This window comes from Lonchura striata, chromosome 1A (assembly GCF_050655825.1).
Source record: "Lonchura striata isolate lonStrDom1 chromosome 1A, ASM5065582v1, whole genome shotgun sequence".
NCBI classification, from domain to species: Eukaryota; Metazoa; Chordata; class Aves; order Passeriformes; family Estrildidae; genus Lonchura; species Lonchura striata.
The window spans coordinates 69,650,955-69,674,575 of record NC_140741.1 but is presented as its reverse complement, the minus strand read 5'-3'; the positions used below and the strand labels follow the sequence as shown (position 1 = coordinate 69,674,575).

At 44.7% G+C, this 23,621-nt stretch overlaps 1 protein-coding gene across 9 annotated transcripts in view; it reads right to left on the bottom strand.

The window, feature by feature from the left end:
- FRMD4A (FERM domain containing 4A) overlaps positions 1 to 23,621 on the bottom strand; it is a 356,355-nt gene that overhangs the window by 161,699 nt on the left and 171,035 nt on the right. For 2 of the 9 annotated variants that reach the window (XM_085568667.1, XM_085568668.1), the window contains exon 1: positions 14,274 to 14,576. The exons of the other annotated variants lie outside the window; for them this stretch is intronic. In XM_085568667.1, coding sequence (XP_085424793.1) covers positions 14,274 to 14,432 — 159 coding nt within the window. In that variant the 5' untranslated portion in view covers positions 14,433 to 14,576. Of the gene's footprint in view, positions 1 to 14,273; positions 14,577 to 23,621 lie in introns of those variants that run through there. 9 annotated transcript variants of the gene reach the window in all.

Below are 23,621 nucleotides of genomic sequence, written 5' to 3'. Positions count from 1 at the left end.
CTTTAGCTGAGGACCAGGAGAGAGCCTGAATATCCTTTCCCCAGGGAGCCTTTTCCTGGGATGGAGGATGAAAAGGCTAACCTAACCCTAACCTTAACTCTGACCCTAACTCTAACCTTACACACAGCCACCCTGTCTGCTCACACAAAACACAGAGCAGAGGGTGGCCCCAGGCTCTTCCAGCCCCACTGCAATTCACACAAGCATTTAAGGCAGAATTTGTGCAGGAGCCTTGCATGTGCATGGAGCTTGCAGGGAGGTGCAGGGCTCTTGTGCTGCCTCCCTCGAGTGCAGGAGAGCACCCCAGACTCTGAGTCCCCTCTGTCAGTCACCCACACCTGGAGACTGAGCGGAGCCTTTGAGCCCTCGCTCCAGAATGTGTGTAGAGGGGCTTTAATGAGGAGAAGGGATCAAAGTCTTTTAAGCACATCTGCTGGGATCATGGGTAAATCTGTGGGCTGGAATACGGGGAAATACAACAGGACTGGATTTCTTCTAGTTCACTTTGCTGTATGCAATCCCACCTCTGCCAAAAGGTGACAAAATTCCCACCTTGATGCAGGGCTTGTCTCAGAGAGAGAAACACCACCACTGTACAGTAACTGCTTTCTCTAGAAAGAGAGCAAGGGAGAGGAGGAGCAATAATAATAATAAAAAAAGGGCAAAGACACACTCAGCCTCTAAGGCTTATAAAAAGCAGCTTAGCCTTCAATAAGCAATTCTTTGAAAAGAAATTAATGGAAAAGGTTACAAGCCTGCTCTTGAGCAGTGCCTGTGACACTGCTCTTTCACATCGTTTCTACAAATGGAACAAGTTTGTGGCATTTCTTTTCATTTCAGATGCCCTGAAAGGCTGCATTACTCACTGGACCTTGCATTTTTCCTTTCCCCGTTTGCACAATGCACTGAGGAATTCCTCGTGGGTGATTCAGTGGGAGATGAACGCTGAGCCCAACCTGCACACCCCACACAGCCAACAAAACAGCACCACTGCTGCCTCTGCTGGGACACAAGGAACCCTGTCCATCCAAACCCTGCTTTGCAAAGAAAAAAACATGAAAAAAGAGGGGAAAAATCAGCAGCTGCTGGAGTGGTGCTGTCCCTGCACCACGGGAGATGGCCACGGATGTGGCACAGTTGGGAAATCGGATTAAGGATGGGATGGGGAAATGGACCCTGAACTTTGCAAACACAGGATTGCCCTTCTTATGCAGCCAGGCTCTGTCACTAGGTGGTACTGTGCATCGCAGCTTCGTGCCTTCTAATTCCTCACTCCTCTGTCCATTCCCTGGGTTAGATGTTTAACTGATAAGTATCATGTTTTGAGAAAGGGAAACTTGTTGTTCAAGTCCTCTCACTGCTCCTCATTTCACAATTTTATTATTGAATACAATTAAAGACTCTGATTCAGCAAATACTTGGGGTTGGTGCCTGACTTGAATTTCTGCTGTCAAACAGAAATCTGTTTAAGGCTGCCCTGTGAAGCCATTTAGTGGTGGGTTATGAAACCTTTCAGGCACAGATGCTCAGGCTCATGAAAGGGAAGGAGGCAATGAAAACCCAAAGAAACCAGGAATGGTTCTATGAAAACAGGGAAAGAAATAAGATCTTTTTTTTTTTTTTTTTTTTTGTAACAAGACCCCTTATCATGCCCCCATGACTGCCTGGAAAAGTACAACAGAGAGATTTGTTGGATTTTTGCTGTGTTCCTTTGGTTTCCTGGCAATAATCCAAGTTCAAGGGATTTGAAAGAATCTGGAAAAGGGGATATTTCTTCTTTGTGCAAGAAAGTCTGAGCATCACAGCAGGACAACATAACACACCTACCCTTGCTTCCACACCAAATCCTGCTGTACATACTAGTTAATCCAGCTCTGCCTCCTGATTTATGAGCCCTGCACAGCAACTTTTCTCCTATCAGCCCATGGTGTGGAAGCTGTTCCTTGCATTTGCAAGATGAAGGCCAATGGCTGCACTGATTGCATGAATTTGGTGCTGAATGATGGTGCTCTCTCTCATTAAAGGAACTGTTCATTATGCACAATGCAGCTTTTGTAGCTTGGCTGAAATCTCTTGTCAAGTGCACTTTTATAAACTTGGATTGTCCCCACGCAATCCTGAACAACAGAGGAAGAAACACAGACACACAGGCATTGTAGGTCTTGCAAGATCCCAAGATGTGCAGTGTCCTTGGCAAAGCTGGGTGCAGAGCCCAGTGTCCTTGTCTTGGGCCAGAACAATGGATCCAAGGTAAATTTCTCCCTTTAAATTAACATTGTTATTCATCTCTTTCATCCAAAAATGAAGCAGCTTATTCAGCACTTCCCAGAATTTAGTTACCCCTCAAAAACCTCCCCAGTCCAGAACAGAACAACTGCTGATTCGAGATCCAGCTTTGTCTTAGTCTGACTCCAGATTCCACATGGCTCTTAGAGTACTAATTTAAAACTCCTTTTTTTTTTAAAAAATAGCTACAAAAACTGTCAAGTGTTAGTGATTCTGCAGATTTCCCATACTGCCAAACAGCCCAGCAAAAACCTTTTGGAGTACTTTTTCTGAGTGTGCTTCATTTTGCATTGAGACTTTCTGGGTATTTTGAAATAAAAGGATGAACATATTGATGGCTGATCAAAATGAGGTCAGTGATGACTAACATAGGAGTCTTCTTCAAATAGCTGGTCCCATGCTCCACAGCTGCTGCACTACAATGCTCAATCACTCAGCTGCTCTCACTCCTGGGGTGCACCATGGACTTGTGAAGCAGCACTTGGCATCCTGAGAGGCATTTGGGTTTTGCCTCAGAGGAGGTTAGGAGCAGTGTCACCTACAAGCATTTTAATTTGCTTATGAACACGAGATAGGGTGCAACCCCTGGCAAGAACAGGCAGAGCAAAAAATACTGGAAAGCAAGAGGACAAATAGCAGATGGAAGGGAAACAGGTCTGTGTGAATCTGTAAGATGGCAGATATGTGGTATTTCAAGGGCACTGCAGCTCTCCAAGGCCACAGGTTTTTCATCCTTTTGGGTTTGCCACTGTGCTCTGGTCTCATACCTGCTACTCAAACAGCTGCCTGGCTGCACCAAAGCAAATAGTGGCTGAGAATGAAAGAGGAAAGAACATCTCAGAAAAAGATGCATGTGAGTAGAAAGATTTGGAGAAGACCTTTCCTTTGAAAAGTCTTTGGAGAAAATCCCAAGAGGCTGTCCAAATATACTCATCCCTAAAACACAACAAACTTGTTAGACACAGGAGCAAATGCCCCACTGAGAAAACTTATGACTACTCTGTATTAATATCAATTAATCTCTGGAGACCTGCAAGGTGTCTGGAGCCCTGTTAGAGGAGATGGGGACTCTTGAATGAATTCCAGGATAATGAGCTCCACTGAGAGTTGGGTTAGTGAAATGAAAAGGGATGCGGTAAACCAGCGATATCAGCTTTGACAGAAATGAGCTCTGCCCACCCTTGAGCATCCACAAACCATTTCAGCACCATGCACACCATATTCCCTGCTGCATTTCCCTTGGCCAGGATTCATTTAATTCCAACCCTCCCAAGCCTGATGCAAGAGGGAGAGGAAGCTCTAATGGTTATCATGTCTTTCCCATCTACAGCTAATGGTTAAGACATTATCCATGTGTATTAATAAATGACAGACACTGGCCTAGGCTGAAGGTGAAGGGGGTGGAAGATGGTCCTGGGCAATCCTAGACCTCTGCAGGGCAAATGGATTCATCTCTCCTGGTCACCCCCAGCTATTGGCAGGAAAGACTACATATGAACTTTTTGCTTTATGTATGAACTGTAAGATGAGATGGATCAGAGGAATGTGTTTGTGTTTGTTAAACCATCCGTGGGTAACTATGTGATTGGTTTTGCTATAATACATTCTCCCACCCAGGATGGCAGTGGATTATTGCTTGGAGCCAGCATGGATCACCAGCACCCAACAGAGGGCCAAGGTTCAATTTCTTCTGGCTAGTTTTGTGTTCACAGGGGGTCATCCTCATGGCCTATCCTTGCAATGCAACTTGAAGGGCAGCACTTGAACCTGAGACCTCCACATCAAGACCACCCAACCAAGCCCTTATGACCTGTGGGTGTAAGCCAGTGCAAGGAAAGCATCTCCAGGCTGGGGTGCCTCTGGAACCTTTTGCTGAGGCTGGATAATGAAGGCCATAGATGGGAAGGACTTTGGCCAGGATGTCCCTGCACAAAGGGCTCCTCACCCACGCCAGGACATCCAGGCACCGTGGTGTATGATAACATAAAGAAAAAGCCCTGGGTGCAGCCCCCTCCCAGGTTGCTCAGACTATGGCTGTTTACACTGGCTCTTTCACAGGAATTCGGGATCTCAGTTCTCTGCTATATTTAGGCTGCAAAACTACTGATATTTTCTTGGTCGTTGGCCTTTGACACACAAGTGTATTTTCTGAGAAGAAAAATTTCAGCTCTTGACTAAGTGGTGGGAAAATACAACCCCCAGAAATGTTAAATTTTCTAAAACTGGAGCCAGGAGTTAGGAGCTGACAAGGGGAGTTTACATTATAAACACAGTCTGTTGGCTGAGCCAAATGTTTAAGGCAGCCGGGTGTCGGAGACCCACGGTCTGGGCTAGCAGGACTCAGCTGGCTCCTGACACTTAGGACATCCTGATTATTTACATTTCAGCTTTTACCATAAGAGGAAGGAGAGCTGTTAAGAGCTGATTGTCGTGGGATGAAGAGGAAAGAAGCTGAAACTGGCACACAGTCCGTTACTGAAACATGTTGTCTGCAAAGCAACAACTTGTGTTTAGAAAAAAAGAAGTAAAAAGTTCCACTTCCAGATTCCCAGTCTGAGTGTGTTGCAGGACTGGGATCCAAGGGGAAAAGGTTTCTGTGAAAATAGCTTGAATGAAAGAATCCCTTTGTAGGATTTATGACTGATAAATTGCAAGAATGTTTGTGATATGATATAATAGTGGCAATTAAAAGACATTTCAGATGACGAATGCCTGAGAATATGCGATGCAGTGAACTTCCCAGAACCTCTCTTTTCTGAGATGAACACTGGCTCTATTCTCACTTTAATTAGACATTACCCAACTCCTGTGCTTCTTATTCCCCTTCCTCCTCCACTACCTCCTCATCCCAGTGGCTGCTCTGATATAATTTGTCTGGCACAAACAGTTCTTCATTTGCAGTCTGGTTTTGAAAAACCCCTGATTAATCACCTGAGGTTTTGCAAAGCCCAGCTCAGCCTGTGGCCCTGATGATACTCGAAGTTGTTGTCTCAGCTGTGGTTGTGCACATGAGGACCTGCATGACGTGGCTGTGGGGTTCTAAAGAATATTAAAAAAAAAAAATTAAAAAAAAAAAAGAAGAAAAAGCAGAGGTCAATCCAAGTACAGCAACTTACAGTAACATAAAGATTCCCAGCCCTCAATCAGGTCTCTCTTCATCATGAGCTGCCTCTTTACAGGCATGGAAGTGACTGTACAAATGTGCTAAGCCCCTGAACACAGAGGGGTTAAGATCAGGCCTCATGGAAGTGGAGCAAAGCAGGTTTGCAATGACTGTAAACCCCACATTCCTGCCCTCCTGGAGCTTTATGAGAGCCCCTCAAGTCCCAGGGCTCAGCAGCTCCAGCAGCACAGTGACCAGTGAAGTTGGTGAGTAACTGCACACAATGGGGCCCTGCAAGTTATGCAATGCTGCAGACATGGGGTGACTCCTGCCAGGTGCTGGACAGACAGTAATCCCCATTGGGGGGTAGATGGAAGTTCAGAGAATGGAGGAATTTGACCTTGGATAACTTTTTGTGGTTGGGACTTAGCACTGGCTGCCATGCAGATCTCTTCTCCAGGAGCAGGGGGTAGGACTGGCCTGAAACTACTCTTTGTCAGCTGTTTTGGAGACTTAGGGGACTCACATGGTTAAAAAAAAAGGCACCTCCTGAACTGAAAGGAGAGGAAGGAAAAAAGGCAGGGTTTGAAATCCCATATTTCCCTCCAGCTTGGGCTCATAAGATTCAAATTTAGGAAAACAACAACCCTCCTCTGCTGTGAGCTCACTTGAACACATGCAGTGCATAGGTGATTTAAATGAAGAGTCTTATAGATGAATCAAAAGCAGTGGACACTAGAAATCTAAACTTTATATTTAAGCTTAAGATGCAACTAATGTACAAATGTTGCCTGTAGCCACTTGCATGTGTCAAAGGTGCACAGATTTATCCTCCTCAATCCAGCCTGGGAGGGACAGAGGGAACAAAGGAGAGGCAAGCCATCCCTCAACTTCAGTGCCCTCTGGTACTTACACTTGGATGGCATTCAGAGCCTTTGTTCTGTTCTTTTTTTGCTATCACAAAAGAGTCATCTTTGAAGTGCCTAATTTGTCCTGTTTTTTCCCCAAAACTCCCATGGCCAAGAGCTCCTGTTTCTCTCTAAACAATTGGATGTTGTTGGTTGGGTATGAAGAGTTTCTGCAAGGGTGAAGATGATTTATAGCAGCCTCTTGGATGCAGCTGCAGACACACGCAGGGCAGGATTGGCTCAGTGGCACCAGTCAGCTCCACCTTTGCTCCAGGAGAACATCTGAAGGAAATGGCATCCATTGCACAATGGTGGGGCCTCAAAGGCATGTTGCAAACAGTGAAGGAAAAAACCTTCTTTTCCCATGATCATCTTCTCTTATGCAAGAGAAGGAACATGTGGAAGCCTGATGGGACTGGACCTGTTCTGGGGCTACTCTGAGCTGTATATTCAAGATGGATTTCTCTTTGAGGCAGAAGGGGTTGAACCAAACAAAAAGGCTGCAGGCAAAGCTCCCTGCTGTTTTAAATTACTTTAGAGGTTTGAAGTGTTCACAAATGTCTCTCTGGGGAAGCAAGCTCTTTACCAAAAGCAGGTTCCTGGGGGCCTGTCCCAGTACAGAGCATGTGTTGTGGTAACTTCAGCAGCTGAAGCTTGATGACTCGAGCAGGACTGCTGGGCACTGTCCTGACAGTTGCTGACCTTCCTGCAGGCTTCCAGAATTTTCCACCCAGGCCTTGGGTGACATGTATTTAATCAGAACAACATGACTGAGCTCTAGGTCACAGGACTGTGGGTGTTTAGTACTTAAGCATGCAGTTGGGTTTAGCAGCCTCAGCTCTTTCTGGTCTCCGCACAAAGGGCTTGGCACCTCTAGAGAATGAGAGATGCACGAGATGCCTGTCTTGGAAGGAATCATGGATGAGTTATCTAAGTTTTGATAACTAAAGGAACAGAAGATGCATCCCATCTCATTATTCTAGACCCTGAGCAGAAAATGGCTAAGCCTAGGGAGAAGCAGTTTAGACCTGGCTTCTGCAAACCCAGGGGATCAAAAAACACTTCCCTTGCTTTGCTGCAAGATGCAATTTTATTATAAGCAGGGTGACCTGCTGGAGATTGTCTCAGCAATCAGTTTACATTCCCTGTGGAGAGCACAGTTTTTATCCCTCGTAGACTAAAGCAAAGATGGTGCAGGAACACCCAAGTCATTGGAGGTGACTTCAAGAGAGCTTGGCTTTGGGACAGACTCAGATCCACCCTGTCTAGGAACAATTCAGCATTTCTTGTGTCTGCTCCAGTTGGTGGCCTCTATAATGGCAATCCTAACACATTTATTAGTGGGGTGGATTTAACACCATGAAAGACTTTTCCCATGTTCCAAACAGGGGCAGCCAGACTCCTCTGTCATGAGCAGACTGGAGCTGAGGTTGAGTGTTTCCCACAGGGAGGCAGGCTGGAAGAATTCACAGAGAAACAAACCAGCACCAAGTACACCTCCTCTTTTAAGAGGCTGCTGTATTTATTGAACAAAAAATAGTTCAGTCATGAGACTTCACCACTCAGTCTCCTCCTACCATCCCTAAAAGTTCATGTAATGACCAATAGACAGCCAATGTTGATTTAAGGTCCCCCTCATTTTCTAGCAGCACTGGACAAACTGCAGTCCATGGAAAACACCAGAGGGTTGTGATTGCTAATAATCAGTGAGCACAATCCCCAGCCTGGTACAGCTCCATGTTGGCCCCCAAGGGGCTATGGTGGGGCTGGTGGCAGTGGCACAGATCCTACCAGACTGTCCCAGCCCTTCCCAGTCCCACAAAGGCAGGAGAAGTCTGTATGAAATGCTGAAGGCAACTTTACAGTGTGCTATAAAAATACCTAGGGGTGGGAACTTAGTGAGCACTCTTGTGCTTTCTTCATAGACAACTGGAATGGAAATGGCTTGAGGTTTCCCCACAGGCTCTTTTTGTTTATTATTTCTGTCTGTTGGATATGATTTCTGGCAAAAATGAATTGTTAGCATTTGCATTTTCTCTCCCCTCCTCTTGCTGCCTAACCCTCTTTGCTTCTGCCTGTAATGAAGATGGGGTGAGAAACTCTGCAAGCCATAAGTTCCTGAGCTGCCTTTGGAAACACGTGAGGCTCATTAGGCCTTTCTGCAGCTCTGGGTGGATGGTTATTTTTCCCCTCTCTTTTTTTGGAGTGATTTTTGTTAGTTGTTGTTGGTTTGGCTGATTTTGTTACTCTTTTTTTTTTCCCAAAGAGAAGCAGTTAAAATCTTATAAATGCTTAAATATGTAACAATAAAGTTTGAGAAGTCTCCAGGGCAGCTCCAGTGACTGTGGACTAGACCAGCAAGGAGTGCTGGGGAAAAGAAGTCATAGCTGCCTCCCCACAAAACTGGGAATTAGGCAGACTGCAAGCCTAGGGCCTGGAGCCTGCTGAACCCCAGCTGCTCTGGGACATGACAAAGTTCTGACAATGGGGCAGTGGCCAGCAAAGAGCCCCTCAAGCTCAGCTCCATGGGGCACCAGTGCCCACCTCCACCACTGTCCTTATGAGCAGAGAGTCAGCAGCCCCACTGAAAACCACTCTGCCCAGAACCAGAAGAGAAAGGATCTGGGTTTGCTGTCTTTAAGGGAGTCAGAAACAGCTACAGCTAGAACCTGAGACCTGAACAAAGTCCCATGCTCTCTACTTTACTTAGTTAGTTAACTAAAGTGAATTTTGTTGGCTCTTTTCCCCTGCCCACCCAACACTCCCACATGCCTAATCCCCCATTTCCTCAACCTTCATCGTGCTGGAGCTGACTAGATTAATGGGAAATGTTAATATGTCAGGCCTGGAAGGAAAGCAAAGAGCTGGTTGTGTTTGAATTCCACATTAATCTACTTGGTGATGAAGCTATAAATCAAAACCTGGAAATTTTGCCAATCTGAAATGATGTGTTTAACATTTCAGCCCTTTCCTTCCTCCCTCTTGCCCAAAATTGCTTTGCACAGCCTTTTACAGCAGCAGGGCAGACATGCAAAATGCTGCTTTTTCTCCTGAATCTTTAATTGTGCTTAAATATAAGATGTCTTCAAGGCAACCAGGTGAAGAATGATGGTGAAACAAGAATGGAATTTCCAAACTGCTCCTTTCTGAGGAGGAAGGCCTCCTTTCCTCATAGGGTGCATGGGTTTGTGGGGATGCTTCAGATCCCAGCACAAAGTGGAAACTGTCCCTTTTTGGATGGACTACCTAGCAGGGTGCCAGCAAAACCCCAGGTGAATGGGGGAGAAACCCCAAAACCCTCCAGAGCCCATGGCAGCTGGGGGAAAAATCCATTGGCACCCCATGGCCAGCAGTGTGGATGCACCTGAGGTGCATTCTCCTCTGGGAAGATTATAGGATCTGGACAGTAGAATCACAGAATGGTTTGGGTTGGAAGGAAGCTCAAAGATCCTCTAGTTCCAACCCCCCTGCCATGGGCAGGGGCATCTCCCACTAGCCCAGGGTGCTCTGGCTCCAATCCAGCCTGGCCTCAAACACTTCCAGGGATGGGGCAGCCAAATCCTCTCTGGGCAATCTGTTCCAGTGCCTCACTTCCCTAGTGTGGAATTAATTCCTAATATATAACAATTTCTTCCTAATAGCCAAAATCAAACTTTTTTCCTAAAGTATAGAATATTCCATGAATTTCCATATCTGCCAGCACAGCAAAAGCTCTTTCCTCTTCCTCATTTTAGATTAGCACCCAGCCCCAAAATTCTACATCCCACCTCCTTCCTTAATTCCATTGTGTGTAACTGGACATTTGGTGAGCAATGAGGTACTGCAGACAATTCTGCACATAACCTGAAGCAATTTAATCTGATTCTGCCTTGGTTTCTATAGCAGTAAAATTACTTAACTGTGTTTCCAAGCACTTGGTGGATAAGAAGCAGTGTGTAAAAAGTACACATTTTCTACAGAGGGTGAGGAATTAAATGTCTGTGAGCGGTATCCTTGAGAGGTGGCTCTGCATCCCATGGTTTGCCTCTGACTTGGTAGGAGCAGTTGGTGGGATTTTAAACAGTCGAGACACATAAACACATTTTTACTGTAGATGTAGGTCCTGCACTGCCTAATGTTCTTTGACATTGCACAGGCATAGCCAGGAAACTAAAACATTTGTTGATGGATTTGGAGATTAAATAAATAGTGAATTATCTTCAGGATGTTAAAATGCAGAACTGACTGCCTATCCCATAATAATAAGCCAGCCCTCCCCCAGTATTTCTTGAAATGTGAGTATTTGTGCAAAAGCAGGCACTGTGTTGGTTCACAGGGCCATTTGTTTAGTAGGTCAGAGCAGTCAGACATCTGGGCATTGGTAAAAATACATCCGACAGCTCGGTGACATCTTGCACAACTGACTGTCTGAGAGCCCTGACTGGAAGTTTATTATTTGTTCATCTCCTTTTTCAAATGAATTCCCACCATGCAGTCAGACAACCACATAGTGGATCACAAAACACAATTAAAATATAGCAAGCATTCATTACAATTAAAATATAACAACTGGTGAATATTAGCCCCATTGAAAAGAGATCAAGGCAAGAGGTTTGTTTCCGACTGGGCAGACAAATGTGTCCCTGGGAATCACAGTAGACTTGGGGGAGGATTTATTTGCCAGGAAAGAAATGCAGTCTGAGACAGATGATGGTACCCTTCAGGGTACCAAAAGCCTCTAGCTCTCAGTACTGCTCAGATGGCCTGAGTACCAAAGCATTGCTTACAGGAATGAAAAATAGAGCCACTCAGCATCCCTGAGACTAATGCAGTCCGGAGACCAAGAATGAAGGAACAATTTTTTGATTGTTTTCACCTATTTTATAACAACTGCTGCTCAGAGTGCAGCTTGAGCAAGTCCAGACTTCCAATTGCTGTGTCAGGCTGGATTTGAACACTGAAAAGTTTCAGATCCCACCCTAACCACTGCAGCCAGCATCACCCCAAAACTGCTATTTCATCTAAAGCATCAGTGCTGATTTTCTGAGAGCAAAGAAAGTGAAGTCTCTCATCATAAATAAGGGAATTCCACTGATTATGTTTATGCCTGGAACTTGTTTTGTTTCCAGGAACCCATTGCCTCTTGTCTTGGCAGTAAATCTGTACCCTCTGTACAATGTTGTCTTAGTTTTTGTATATTTTGTAGATGGGACAGTAGAAGGCAGTTGGCAAGCTTTGGAATGTTTGTATGGTGGAGACAACAGACTAGGGCAAGAAAAAATTACCTAAGTCAGAGCCATACCTGAACAATCCTGATCCTGGCTGGTGGAGGAGCTGAGTTCTCCCCAGTGCTGTGTGCCCAGCAGTGTGGATCCTGCTCAGCCAGAGCCTGGCTGTGTGCTGCACTGCTCTACTCCCCCAAATCTGTTTCAGCAAAAGGCACCAGAGCCAGAGATGCACTGAGATGTGATTAACTCAAATTAAAACACAAAACATACTTTTCAGAGTATGAAAAAGCATGGCCTAATTTTACAAAGTTGACTAATGTTTCTATTTAATATTTCTTTTTAGGGTTTTTCTGGTCCTGGTACCAGGCAGAAGTTGTACACTGGTCTGCTTTGCTCTCAAGGTGCAGTAGAAGCAGGAATTAATATATAGCAACAACAAGAACTAGCACAGTCAAGAGCTTATTTGCTCATCTAAATCAGCAGTGGAAGAAGTTTCTGTCTCTGGGAAGTGATTAAACTGTCAGGCTTTCTGTCCAAGCAATATTCCACTAAAATACCCTGCCAGTATTTAAATTGGATGATGCTGGCTACTGGAGGAAATGCTTTTAGGATTAATATACATAAGAGCAGAGTTAGCTATCAGCTCATGCTGGCTGCTAATAACAATGCTGCTGCTGGAACTGCGCAGTGATGAGCTGTGAGATGCATTTTCCAACAAACCTCCACCCAGCAGCAATTCTCCTGCTACCTGACCCTCTCCAAAGAACTGCAAGCTCATGGACATTGACAAATAAAGTGGTGTGGTTTTATTGAGCTTTTGCAGATGTTCACAGATTCTGTCTGAGAAGGAAACAACTATTCAAGTCCATCCTGATGTGTGAGTGTCTTTCAGGCTGCATTAAGGTTTGTTTGGTGGGAAGAGAGGTAACTTTGCTGGTCCCATTTCATTGGTGACTCTGACAAAGGGGTATAATATACCAGGATCGTGATACAATGCCCTGGGGAATGTCTCAAGGCGTGTGCATTTTGCAATGGAAAAAGTGCACTTGTGGATGTGCTCAAAGCTCACAGCAACAAAAATCTGCTGAAAGAACACCAGTCCTGGCTGTCCTCACAGGCAGTGGCATCCCCTGATGCACAGTGCATAGGCTGGGATAAATTATCAGTAATCAGAATCTGGACACATCTGAAAACCAGCTCCTTAGTTTTTGAGGATGATTTTACATAGGTGGAGGGTAAAAATGAGGTTCAGCACTGAGCCCTTTTGCTTCCCCCTCCCCTTTCCCAGGCCCATGTGAGCTAATTGGCTTCAGGTAGAGGTTCCTAAGACAAGCTGCAGAGAGAGGGTGGGGCAGCCCCACACCATAGGCAGCCTCTGCACACACTGACCTCCGGGTTCAGCTCAGCCAAGAGTCAGCAGAGCCCGGGGAGGGCAGTGTGGTTCACTTGGAGCCATCCCAGTGGTACATCTCAGGGGGGTTTCAAAGCCAAGCCCTGGGTATTGGGTTTGTGTTACTGGCTGTGGTTGTCTTCTGGAACAAACAAATACTTAAAATAAAAATGCTGCTCGTGCTTGCTGAATTCCAAAGACCATAAAATCTATTCCTGAAGTCTACTGAAACTAGAGCATGATTTGAAGCTGGTTAAAAGTTTGCTGAAATTACTAAGAGCCCTGCCCTGGTATCCCTCTAACCAACACACACAGTTTCTACAGGCTTTTAATCTGTTGCCTTCTATATGACTTGGCTTCACACATGGAGATTTCCAAAGCACAGGAAAAGCAAAATACCAAGTAAATGGGAGTAGCAGAAAACCATTTTCCAAATGCAAATACCAATCAGTCACTTCAGTGTCCGGCATTAGACAAATCTGTGGAGATGATAAATATTGTAATGGACTTGTCCCCACAGCAGAATAAATGTCTAACCTCAGTTGTCTAAGGCTGATTTAAAAAGCAGACAAGCCGGTGAGTTTGCACTGCAACCTGGACTCACCTAGGGACCGGAATGAGTTGCTTTTCCAAGTGACAATCAGGACTTGTTCCTTCTGTGCTGTTCAGTTTGTTTAACCCAGTTTAATCAGTCTCAGATACACACACAGTTTATTAGAACTGTGTCACTATACCTCAAGCTGTAAGTAGTTAGTGCAAATCTCCAAAAAAGCCAGTTGTCCAAGCCCCAAAGCTCTCTATACCACATAAACCATATATCAAGCAAACCAGAAATTTTAGGCAATCAGATGCCTGGGACTTTGCAAGATGAAGCAGTCAGAAGGCATTGCACAAGTCACTTAGGGGTAATTAGTTATGCTACAGTTGAAAACCCTCTGCAAATGCCCATTTGCCACAGATTAGGTGTCTTTAGGCATCTTTTCCTCTGGGTCAATTATAAATTATTCCTGTGGCGCTGTAGGGACAGCCTTAGGATGCAGAAAAACAAATATGCTGAACTTATGAGTATAAAGTTCAAGGAAAGGGAATATAGCAGATGGAACATTAATTTGCTTTCACTTATTCCCCCCCGCCCCCATGCTGTGTGGAAAGGAGAGTTTGGACCTGTGCTCCACCATAGGAGACCCCATCACCATCCTCCAAACCCAAATGTTTCTCCTGCCACACCTCCCCTGCCCACAGCATCTCCTCTATCCCACTGCTTGTGTAGGACCCAAAGTAGTTGGGAGGAACAGAACAGGACCCTGTGAGACTCCCAGGGGGTCTCTCCCCTGCAGCTTTGGGGTTTGGGGGTCTGGCCTGGTGTTTTGTTACCCTACCTGATAAACGTCTCTGGAAATGCACCATGGCTTCAGCATGAGCTGCAGGAGCCTCAGGTTTCCAAAGCGGCAAGTCCTCAGAGCCCGGGACGTCAGGCTCCACACCAGGCTGTCCCAGCTGTAGAGCAGATCCTCAAAGCCAAAGAGCACAGCAGCCATGCCAGCTCCCTGTGTGAATCCCCCCAAATTCCCTGCTCAGAGGCAACCAGCTAATCCCAAGGCGCCTTATGAACTGCAAGGTTAAAGAGTCACTGAAATTTCCATCAAAGCAAAGGAGCAAAAAGCAAGGGAAAAAAAAAAAACCAACAAAAAACAACAACAAAAAACCAAACCACCAAACCAGCAAACCAAAACGGACAACAAAAAGCAGCAGCCAAAATAAACTGTTTGGGGATGTGTCTTTCTCCCTTTGCATACGCCCTTCAGGATGTGGTTTCTCCCTCTGTGTATCTTCTCAGAGCGAGTCCTGCTGCCCCCAAGGACGAGCATGGAAGAGGTAAAAATACCTCTCCTGACTTAGGCAGGCATTTGCACATCCCTTGCAAAGGACTTCTTGGTAACACTGCATCACTTCCTAGCTCTCCGCTGCAGACCCAAGAAGCAAACTCGGATCCAAAGTCATCACTTTGCATGCTCAGTCCTGGGACTCCATCCAGAGGGAAGAAAAAAGCTGCTCACTCTCCGTCTGCCAGCATTCCCAAGACATTCCACTATTGGGCTTAACTCTTTCAAACACTCCCAAAGAACATCTGAGAAGGCAGCTCTGCCACATGCAACATTTCATCCTTTCGTTTCGTGTGTTAACTCACCACTGCACAGTTGCACTCTGCTCTTTTTCCCACCCAGCTGTCTTTTCTGGAGCCTTTTTATGTTTTGAACTCGTAACGGAACTTAATCTTCACATGAGAATTATGCAACTGTCTGCAAAGCACCTTATTTGTCCAAGGGGTGATATTTTTGAAAGTTGATGGCCTTTTAATATCAGTCTGATTCAGCTGATGTAAAGATATTTTTAACCCTTGGTTAGCTTGCATTTGTAAGGGTGGGTCCCATCCGAACAAGCCCAGGAGGAAGTTCCAGAAGAACTGGATGCCAAAATACCCTTTTTGGTCTACAGATACAAAGATTCACTCCTGGCATCCCTTCCTAAAATAAGTGCTGAGATCAGTTGACTGCCTGTTTCCCCACAGGAGCAGCTTGTCTGGGTGGAGACTTCAATGCTGTCAACATCTATGATGAGCTGAGCTGAGGGAAGTGGTCCAGTGAGGGCAAAAATGTATTATCAAAATCAGGATTTTGCAGTTCAGTTAAATCACCACAAAATCGTGGAGCTAAGTTGCAAGACACTTTACAACTAAATTCAATGAGTGCTGCTTCTTCCTATTTAATCACCAGGTGGGGAAACTGAGGTTGGAAATATTTTTATGAAATGCACAGTGCAAGCCAGCGCCCTTGGAGACAGCTGCCTGTCAGTGCTATTTTTCACTCATTTTACTCTCCCTTCAGAGGAATGTGTGCAAAAAGGCCACAGGATTTGGAGGGAGCAGACAGAAGTCAGCTGGAGAATGCCTACATGGAGGCACTTTTTAGAGGGGTAGGCAGCACAGCTTGAGCTGAAATCATGAAGGACCTGCATGCACTGAACTCCTAAAGCTGCTGGTTTAGCAGAGGTGAGAAGGCATCTTTTCCAAAAAACCTCAATGTCTTCCCTGATTCAACTCCCTGGATAGGGAAGAAGCAGGAATATTAATATCTGCTTGAATTTCTGTAGGTCTGTCCCACTGTGACCCCATCCAACCTTGTTCTTTGAGGGCTGAAGGACACGACGCAAGCTGTGCGCCACGATAACGGCGCAAGGACGCTCGCCAGCTCATTGACAGGGCAGGTGGAGGGCCAGGAAAATACAGCTGCAAAATTCATGTTCTCAGCCTAATTGCTTCTTCAGGACTTCGTTCTTAGAGCAGCTTCATAAAATATGGTAATAAAATTGTAATAATGTTTCCTTTAAACTTGTTAGGAGCTATTCATTCTGCAAAGTGCAGTTTTCCTTCCTCCTCTCCCTGTCCCTGTGTGTTTTCTTGGTGCCCAGCTTTTGCTGTAGTCTCCTTCTGCTCATCCTCTCTTGGTTATTTTCCTGCCTTTGAACTTGGTAATAACACACTGCTTCTGTTAGTAGCAATGTAGACAAGGGACCAAAAATGTCTCCATTATAAAGCCTCATTTGTAAGAAAAGAATTATATATATGTATATATATATAAAACTTGACTAGACAATATTTGCTTCAGGCTACTGCCTGATATACAAGATGTCTGCCTGGGAGCACAAGAGAGAAAAAGAAAGAAATGTGTTTGATAAAGGAAAACAGAATGGGAGAAAGAAACCATAGCAAGTGATTGCTCTGGGATGTGACTTAACCCCTTTGGTATTCTGGAAAGAGGAGAGGAGGGGAAATGGAGGATATACCACAGTTTTAAAATTAGCTGCTCCATATGTGCATCAAGTCTTTCCTTATGGCTGAAAGGAGATTTTCAGCCCCTGTCCCAACTCGGTAATTAATCTACAGATGAGGGCAGCTCTGAAGGAGCCCTTTCACTTGGCTGATGACATAATCAGACTTTCTGAAAACAGTTCTCCTATGTATTTATTTAACTGATAGACTGGAGCAGTCTCCTTAGGAGTCACTTGAGTCTAGAGAAGGCCCAGTGAACATTTCAGTGGATAGATTTACCTTCATGATTAGAGCAGATTGTCTGGTTTCCTGTGGAGGTTTTCCTGCTGACCTGACACATAGCATTTTTTGAGAGGTTAAAAGCTGTCTGAGTACAGATTACTCAACCCACCTTGCAGGACACAAGGAAATTACAACCATAGAGGTTTCTCAGGCAAAGATAGCCCATCCCCTCTAGAGTCAAGGGATACTCCACCAAAAAAGCTCTTCTCAAGCAAGACACCACAGAATATGCTCTTTCTTATCCAAAATGGTTAGAAGAGGTTATTGCTATAGGGAATCGCACAAGAGAGGAGAAAAAATTACTGAGAATTAGCAACTTGGCTCTTCCACTGGAGTACCCTTTGACAAGTTTCTGTAAAATCATCTCATAATTTTATAATTGTAGAAAACATGCTCAGCTTCACCTTCACTAAGGTCAGTTAGGAAAAAAAAAGCCCTTTAAGCTCTACAGAGGTCTATAGACATTTGCACATCTTTTCCTCTCTAATTATGCGCTGATTATTTCCCGCTGTTTCTGAGAAAATGTCAGCCAAAACATTTACTATGAAACCTCCCACGTTTTACTGACAGTCCAAAGGCTGTTACTAGGGTATAAAAATAGCTCCTTACTTCCCTTGACAAAAAGCAAAAAAACCAAGCCCCTTGAGCTGCTGTGTTGTTTCATGGGACTGTCACTGGGGCTGGAAGGTTGGGGTGGAGTTCCCATCCCAAACCCTGCAGGCAGCTCCTCCTCTCTGCAGACCCTGCAAATTCCTGCCATGTAGGGTGTAGGTGGGCTCTACCTGCACCAGGAGCTTGAGAGATGGGTCCATGTTCACCTTTCTGTGTTCTGGCCTTGGAAAAAGCAGCTCAGCATCCCTCTCCATCATGGTCTAGGGCAAATCTCTACCCACAGCTTTCTAATGGGTGTGGATGTGTTTGGGTGCATTGAAAGAAGGACCTGCAGGGTGGAGGCAGTTTCCTTTGAGTTTGCCATAGACATACCAGAAACATCCTGTTTCTGCTCCACACATTGCCCCTGTGGTCCCTGCAGCTCCAGCCCAATGTGGTCTTTTAGGTTCTATTTCAAATTCAGGGCTCTTTTTAATCTTTAGTTCTCTATAATGTAAAGAGGATTAATGTTGTCAGATCTTTGTGCCCAGAGTCCCCCTTTCATGTCTCAGCTTCACGCTTTATGTTGAAGATGTTATTTTGAGATATTTAACTAGTTGCAGCTTTCTCCTTATGCCTTAATGGCATATCATTTTTGTGTTTGATATGATGGGGGATTTAGGGATGTCCTGCTGCCAAGTTATCAAACACACAGATAAAGAGCCACCCTTCCCCCTTCACATGTGCCCAGGCAGAGCCAGGGCACTCGCTGGGGACTTAGAGCAGTGACCTCCCTCCTGTAGCTGCACTCTACCACAGAATCCCCCAAGATTATCATATGCTCATTGTGCACCAAATCCACTTGAGAACCTGAATCTCTGAGTGCCCTGTTTCCACCCAAGTCAAGGTGCTGTCATCCCTTATGCTGACTCACCTGGCTTCTTTATCTTTCCCCTGACATGTGTGACCTTGCTGTCACCCAAGGAGGGATCGTGGTGGATTTCTGTATGTCCAATTGGGAGCTTCCTGGAGTTCAATGACTGCAATTAGTTCTATTTCTATTATAAGTTGTATTTCTTGTACTTTTGTACTTTGTTTGTATAAGGAAAGCTTTGAGAGAAGGGTTTTGAAAGGATCTAGGAATAGCATTTGATTTGAAGAAGCAAATCCTGAGACCTTGACAGCTATTATGTAGTATACATGCTCTAGGCAGAGGAAACTCTCCCAAATTTAAGAGGAGTGAAAATAAAGTGTAGATGTTATCCATACTGGGTCTGCTGAGAGCTTTGATCAGCTAAGAGCTGGCCCTGCATTAATTTTGGATTGCTAAAAAATTGTGATCTCAGTCTGGCTGGGCCACAATGTCTGGACAATGATCATGCCTGAGCCTTTAAAGGCTTGTAGAGGAGGCACAAATACCTCTAGCTCATCTCTCTGGAACCTCCAGACAAACAATTGTTATTGGAAGTATTGGCCCAAAGATCTGCTGCCCCATGCAAATATGATGCCTGTGCCTGCACTGCTTCAGTTCCTCCTAACTCTCATCTTCCATGTGCTTCCAAAATCACAGATATGAACAGCCTCTCCCTGGCTCCCCTGGTCTGACACTAGTGACAGCCCTAAAACTTTCCTGCAGAGAAAATTCAAGAAACTAAAGACTTCCCTGCTGGTTGCATTTTAGGATGAACATTATGAGTCAGAAATCCTGGCCAATTTCCTCAAGATGTTCTCACGAGTCCATATGGCCTAAAATGTTCCATAATGAAATGAACTGCTGCTTCAAAGTAATAACAGAATGAAAATTTACTATTCCAGTCATCCACCTAGATCATAACATTTCTAAAGCTCTTTGAAAATGTAAAGTGCTCTGGTAGTGCTAAGTATTATCATTATGCCAACAGCAGCTCCATCTGAGTAAGGCTGTTCGTGTCCTCACTCTAGAGAGATTTTTATTGACTGACAGAGGAGAGTATGTCATCTCCTCAAATCATACACATTTCATTTCCTAAAGTGAGTTGTGTTGGTGATTTAACAAGGTTTAAAAGTAGGTGAATCCCATAAAGCTGGGCTTTTACTTGCCCCTAATATTCCACCAGCTAAAGTGACTTTCACTTCTGCTATGTAGCAATGTGAAAGAGATTGTGCAGAGATTTGCTATTCAATCCTCTTTCTCCATGGATGCTGTGGTGAATGAGTCTGCAGGAGGGGATGTAGGTCAGGGCAATGTATTAAGGAAATAGTGCAGAACAGCCTCAGAAAGTGAATGGTGAGATCTTAAATATGATTATTCACTTTGGAAACCCAAGCTTATGATTAACTCTGGTCCTGCTGGGCTCTGTGACCAGGCTCTCCAGTCAAAGCAGCACATGCTTGCACATGCCCATCACCACAAGATTCCTCTTCACCCTGCTCTCTGCTATCATGTGCAGAAATGCTCAGGAGAATTATCTTTAGCCAGAAGAAAGCAAAAATAGAATCATACACCCTACTTGTGAGGCATGTATGGACAGGGAACAACCTAGAGCTCATCCAGCAGCTGAGATGTTTTCCTTCCACATTATTCACCCATGTCTAAAACAGCCTCTGACAAGGTTCAGGGGTGAAACAATACAAACCTGAGACAAACCTGTGTCTGTGTCCATCAGGTGGGCACTGACTCTCAGACTGAGGATCAAACATGCCTGACTGCCCACAGAAGTCACACACTTGTGCAGTTACATCCTTCTTGTTTCAAGCTTTTACTTATTCCTTTGGTGACTGGAGCAAGTGTTTGCCTTTGGGTGCAGGAATCAGATGATCCCTAAGGTCCTTTCCAACCCAAACTTTTCTGCGATTCTTTATGACCGATTCTTTATTCTACATCTGTGTTAATATAATTTTGAATTATATATTTATCTTGTGTTTCCCAGCCTTTATCAGGTGATGATCAGGTTGTCCCAATGGCTTTGGCTGAGGGCTGTGGTTTAGAAGACACATTTTTTCACATTGTAGGTGTCCCCTACCTGGGACTATTTGCCTGTGACAAAGGACAAATCTGCTGTCTCATAAACAGCCAGTGTGCAGTTCTGCCCTATGGCATGGTAAATAATTTAATGAAGAGCATCCTTGCTCTCCATGCAAAACAAGCCTACAAACACCACAAATGGCCCACTGCAGCAGAACATTTTCTTGCAACTTACCCTGCAGATATATTTAAGTATCTGCCTCATTCAGACGCAGTGGTAACACTCACTGCTTTCAATGACTGATACAAAGTCCTTTCTGTTCACAGAAAAGGTTGAGAAAGAAGGAGAGCAAAGGGAACATATTTTAGAAAATCAGTGGTCCACATTTCTCCTGTTTGATCTTGCTTATGAGTTGGAAAGCCTGTTCCTGCCTAAAATAAAGAACACATATTTAATTTATTCCAAAGCTCCTTATAAAAAAATCATTACTAGTAAGTATTGATATTGCTGGTTAGGATGCAATTGTCACTGGACAGAGAGGAAGATAAGCATGTGAAATATAACCTTCAGAGTAAAAATGACAAAAAATCTGGTCCTATTCCAGAAAAGTCATCAGTTTCTTGAGCAACATTAGAAGAGTCACATAGTTTTATGGATCTCCATTTCCTCAATAGATAAATTCACTGTCATTTGTCAGGTGATATGAAATCTCAGGGGAACTGTTTCACATTAAAAAGTAAATAAGTATTCTAGAAAGCCAAAGTGGTCATGTTCCATGGGAGTTATGCAGCAAAAATCATAAATACTTAGGATATCTTGGGTTGATAATATTCCCTCTGTGTTGAAAGCTCCTACACTGATTATCAAAATGAGCATAACTATGGATAAGCAAATCTTCCCTGAGGGTGAAGACTGCTTTAGTATGTGTGTGCTGCCTGTGGGAGTAGTGCTGTACCCCTCCAGGTGATGCTAAGTGTGTGCAGAGATGCTGCCATAGAAGAAAGGGATGTCCCAGACTGAGCCACACTGGGCTGCTAAAACCACAGCACCCTGTGTGTGCAACTCACTCGTGGCATCTGCACTGGGGCTGGATCACAGGGGGCTCTTGGGCTGTTTCTATTGCCACAGCACAATTATCTACAGATGGGAAATGCGGGAGTCAACAGAGGGGGATTTCTGTACTGGAGCAGATCTTCCTGCTGAGAGATCTCCCCAGCTGGGACCAGTTAGACCTTCTCAGTAGAGCATAAGAGTTGACCTCTACCCCGTTTGCTCCCGAAACGCAGACCCCTGTGGCTGCTGCTAATGGAAAATCCCATTTGTTGTAGGACAGTGCTGGATCCATGCCATCTGCAGTGATATTGCAGGCACAGTTGACAGAAGAGGATAACTTGCACTTCTGTTGCTGGTAGGTTTAAAACCCTGAGCAAACATCAGCTTCTATTGCCTCATGATGCACTGGGAGATCTGTACTGTTGAGCTGCCACCAGGGCTGGGATAAACAGGGACAAGAGGGCTGAAGTGCCCGTGTGGAACAGCCAATCTCAGAGGCTGGCAGTCCTGGCCTTCCTTTTTCCTGACTGCTTTCTACAGCTACTGCCACACCAGCATTTCCAGATGGGGTACTGAATTTCAGGAGGCATAAATAGTAGCCCACACTCCTACAGAGGTGGAGAGAAGTTGATCAAACTTTCCCATGCTCTGTCTTCCAGTCTGATGGTTTGCCATGGGGGATCCTAACTCACTGTCTGGCTTGTTTGCTCATACTTCCTGAAAAGAGGATAAAATAGATCGAATGCTGCCGGATCGAAGCAGCAAGTCAGTCACTTCATTGTCTCCATGGACAGAGCAGGCTGAAGCTGCTCAGAACTTAAAACAAAGAGGATTTGCGCTCTTGATTTAGAAATTTATGACTCATTCCCATTTTGGCTGTTAGAAGAGGCTGTCATTTCCCCTGCCCCCAAAACATCCATGCCATAAAAAATAAAACCCATAAGCTCTTTACTGTTCTTATCTTGATTCACAAAGAATTCAAATGTTCACTGTTGCTATCTGGAGCTTGACTTCCTGTTATTAAGAAGGACATCCTAGTATTTAACAACATAAGATTTTTATTTTTTTCCCCTTCTTCAAGCCAGGCAGAAAGTCTAATGATTCTGGGATTTGTTTCCTGCTTGTAATTAAGTAGGTCACAGCTGCAAAGCAAGAGAACAAGAAAATATTCAGATCACACAAAGCCAAGTGCTATTAAATCATTTGCAGCTGAAGGATACGGCAGATTTTCCTTTTAAAAAGAAGTCTTGAGTCTAAGGAAAACAAATATAGGAACATTTAGGAGAATGATGAACTTGGAAGTTCTGCCTAAGTGCCACAGTAGCTCAGAAAAAAAGGAGTGATCAAAACCCAGCTAATGTTATTCACAAGTTGAATAACTCTATGTGGTTGAAATAAATTCACTGCTTCATTGCTTAGAGCTATGTATTCTATCCATGCCATCCACTTTGAACCACATACAAGATTGCACTCATTTCTTCTGGGCAGTTTCCACCAGGCCCTCCGTGTGAGCCTGGAATGCCACACCCTGTCCTCTTCTGTAGGTCCCCACACCCTCCCCAGCTCCAGATGCAGCTGAGACCTCCAGCAGGATCTCTACCCAGACATGAAGCTCCCATGGCGCCAAAGGTCTTTTGATGTGCACTCATGGTTTGTGCTATGGTGTTGGTCTGATTTGGCTCCCACTCCACCTCTGTCTAGGACATCAAGCTGCCCTCGGTCCCTGCACTACTGCCTTCACCCACAGGCAGTACCAGCAGTGCATGCTCCATTGCCTTGATAAGCCATGCACTCATGGGATGAGCAACAACCTCTGACAGCCGTGGTTCAGCCTTATCATGGACAGGAATCAACTGGCAAAGCCATGTCACAACCTTGCAAAGCCAGGGAAAACTTCCTTCATAGGCCAAGGTGTTGGTCTGTGAGAATCAGGCACTTAAAAGTTGGTCCTGATTTGCCTCATTTCATTTATTTCTGGACTCAGGAGAAGCATAAATGACTTCACATTTCTGTTGTGGTGCTTTTGC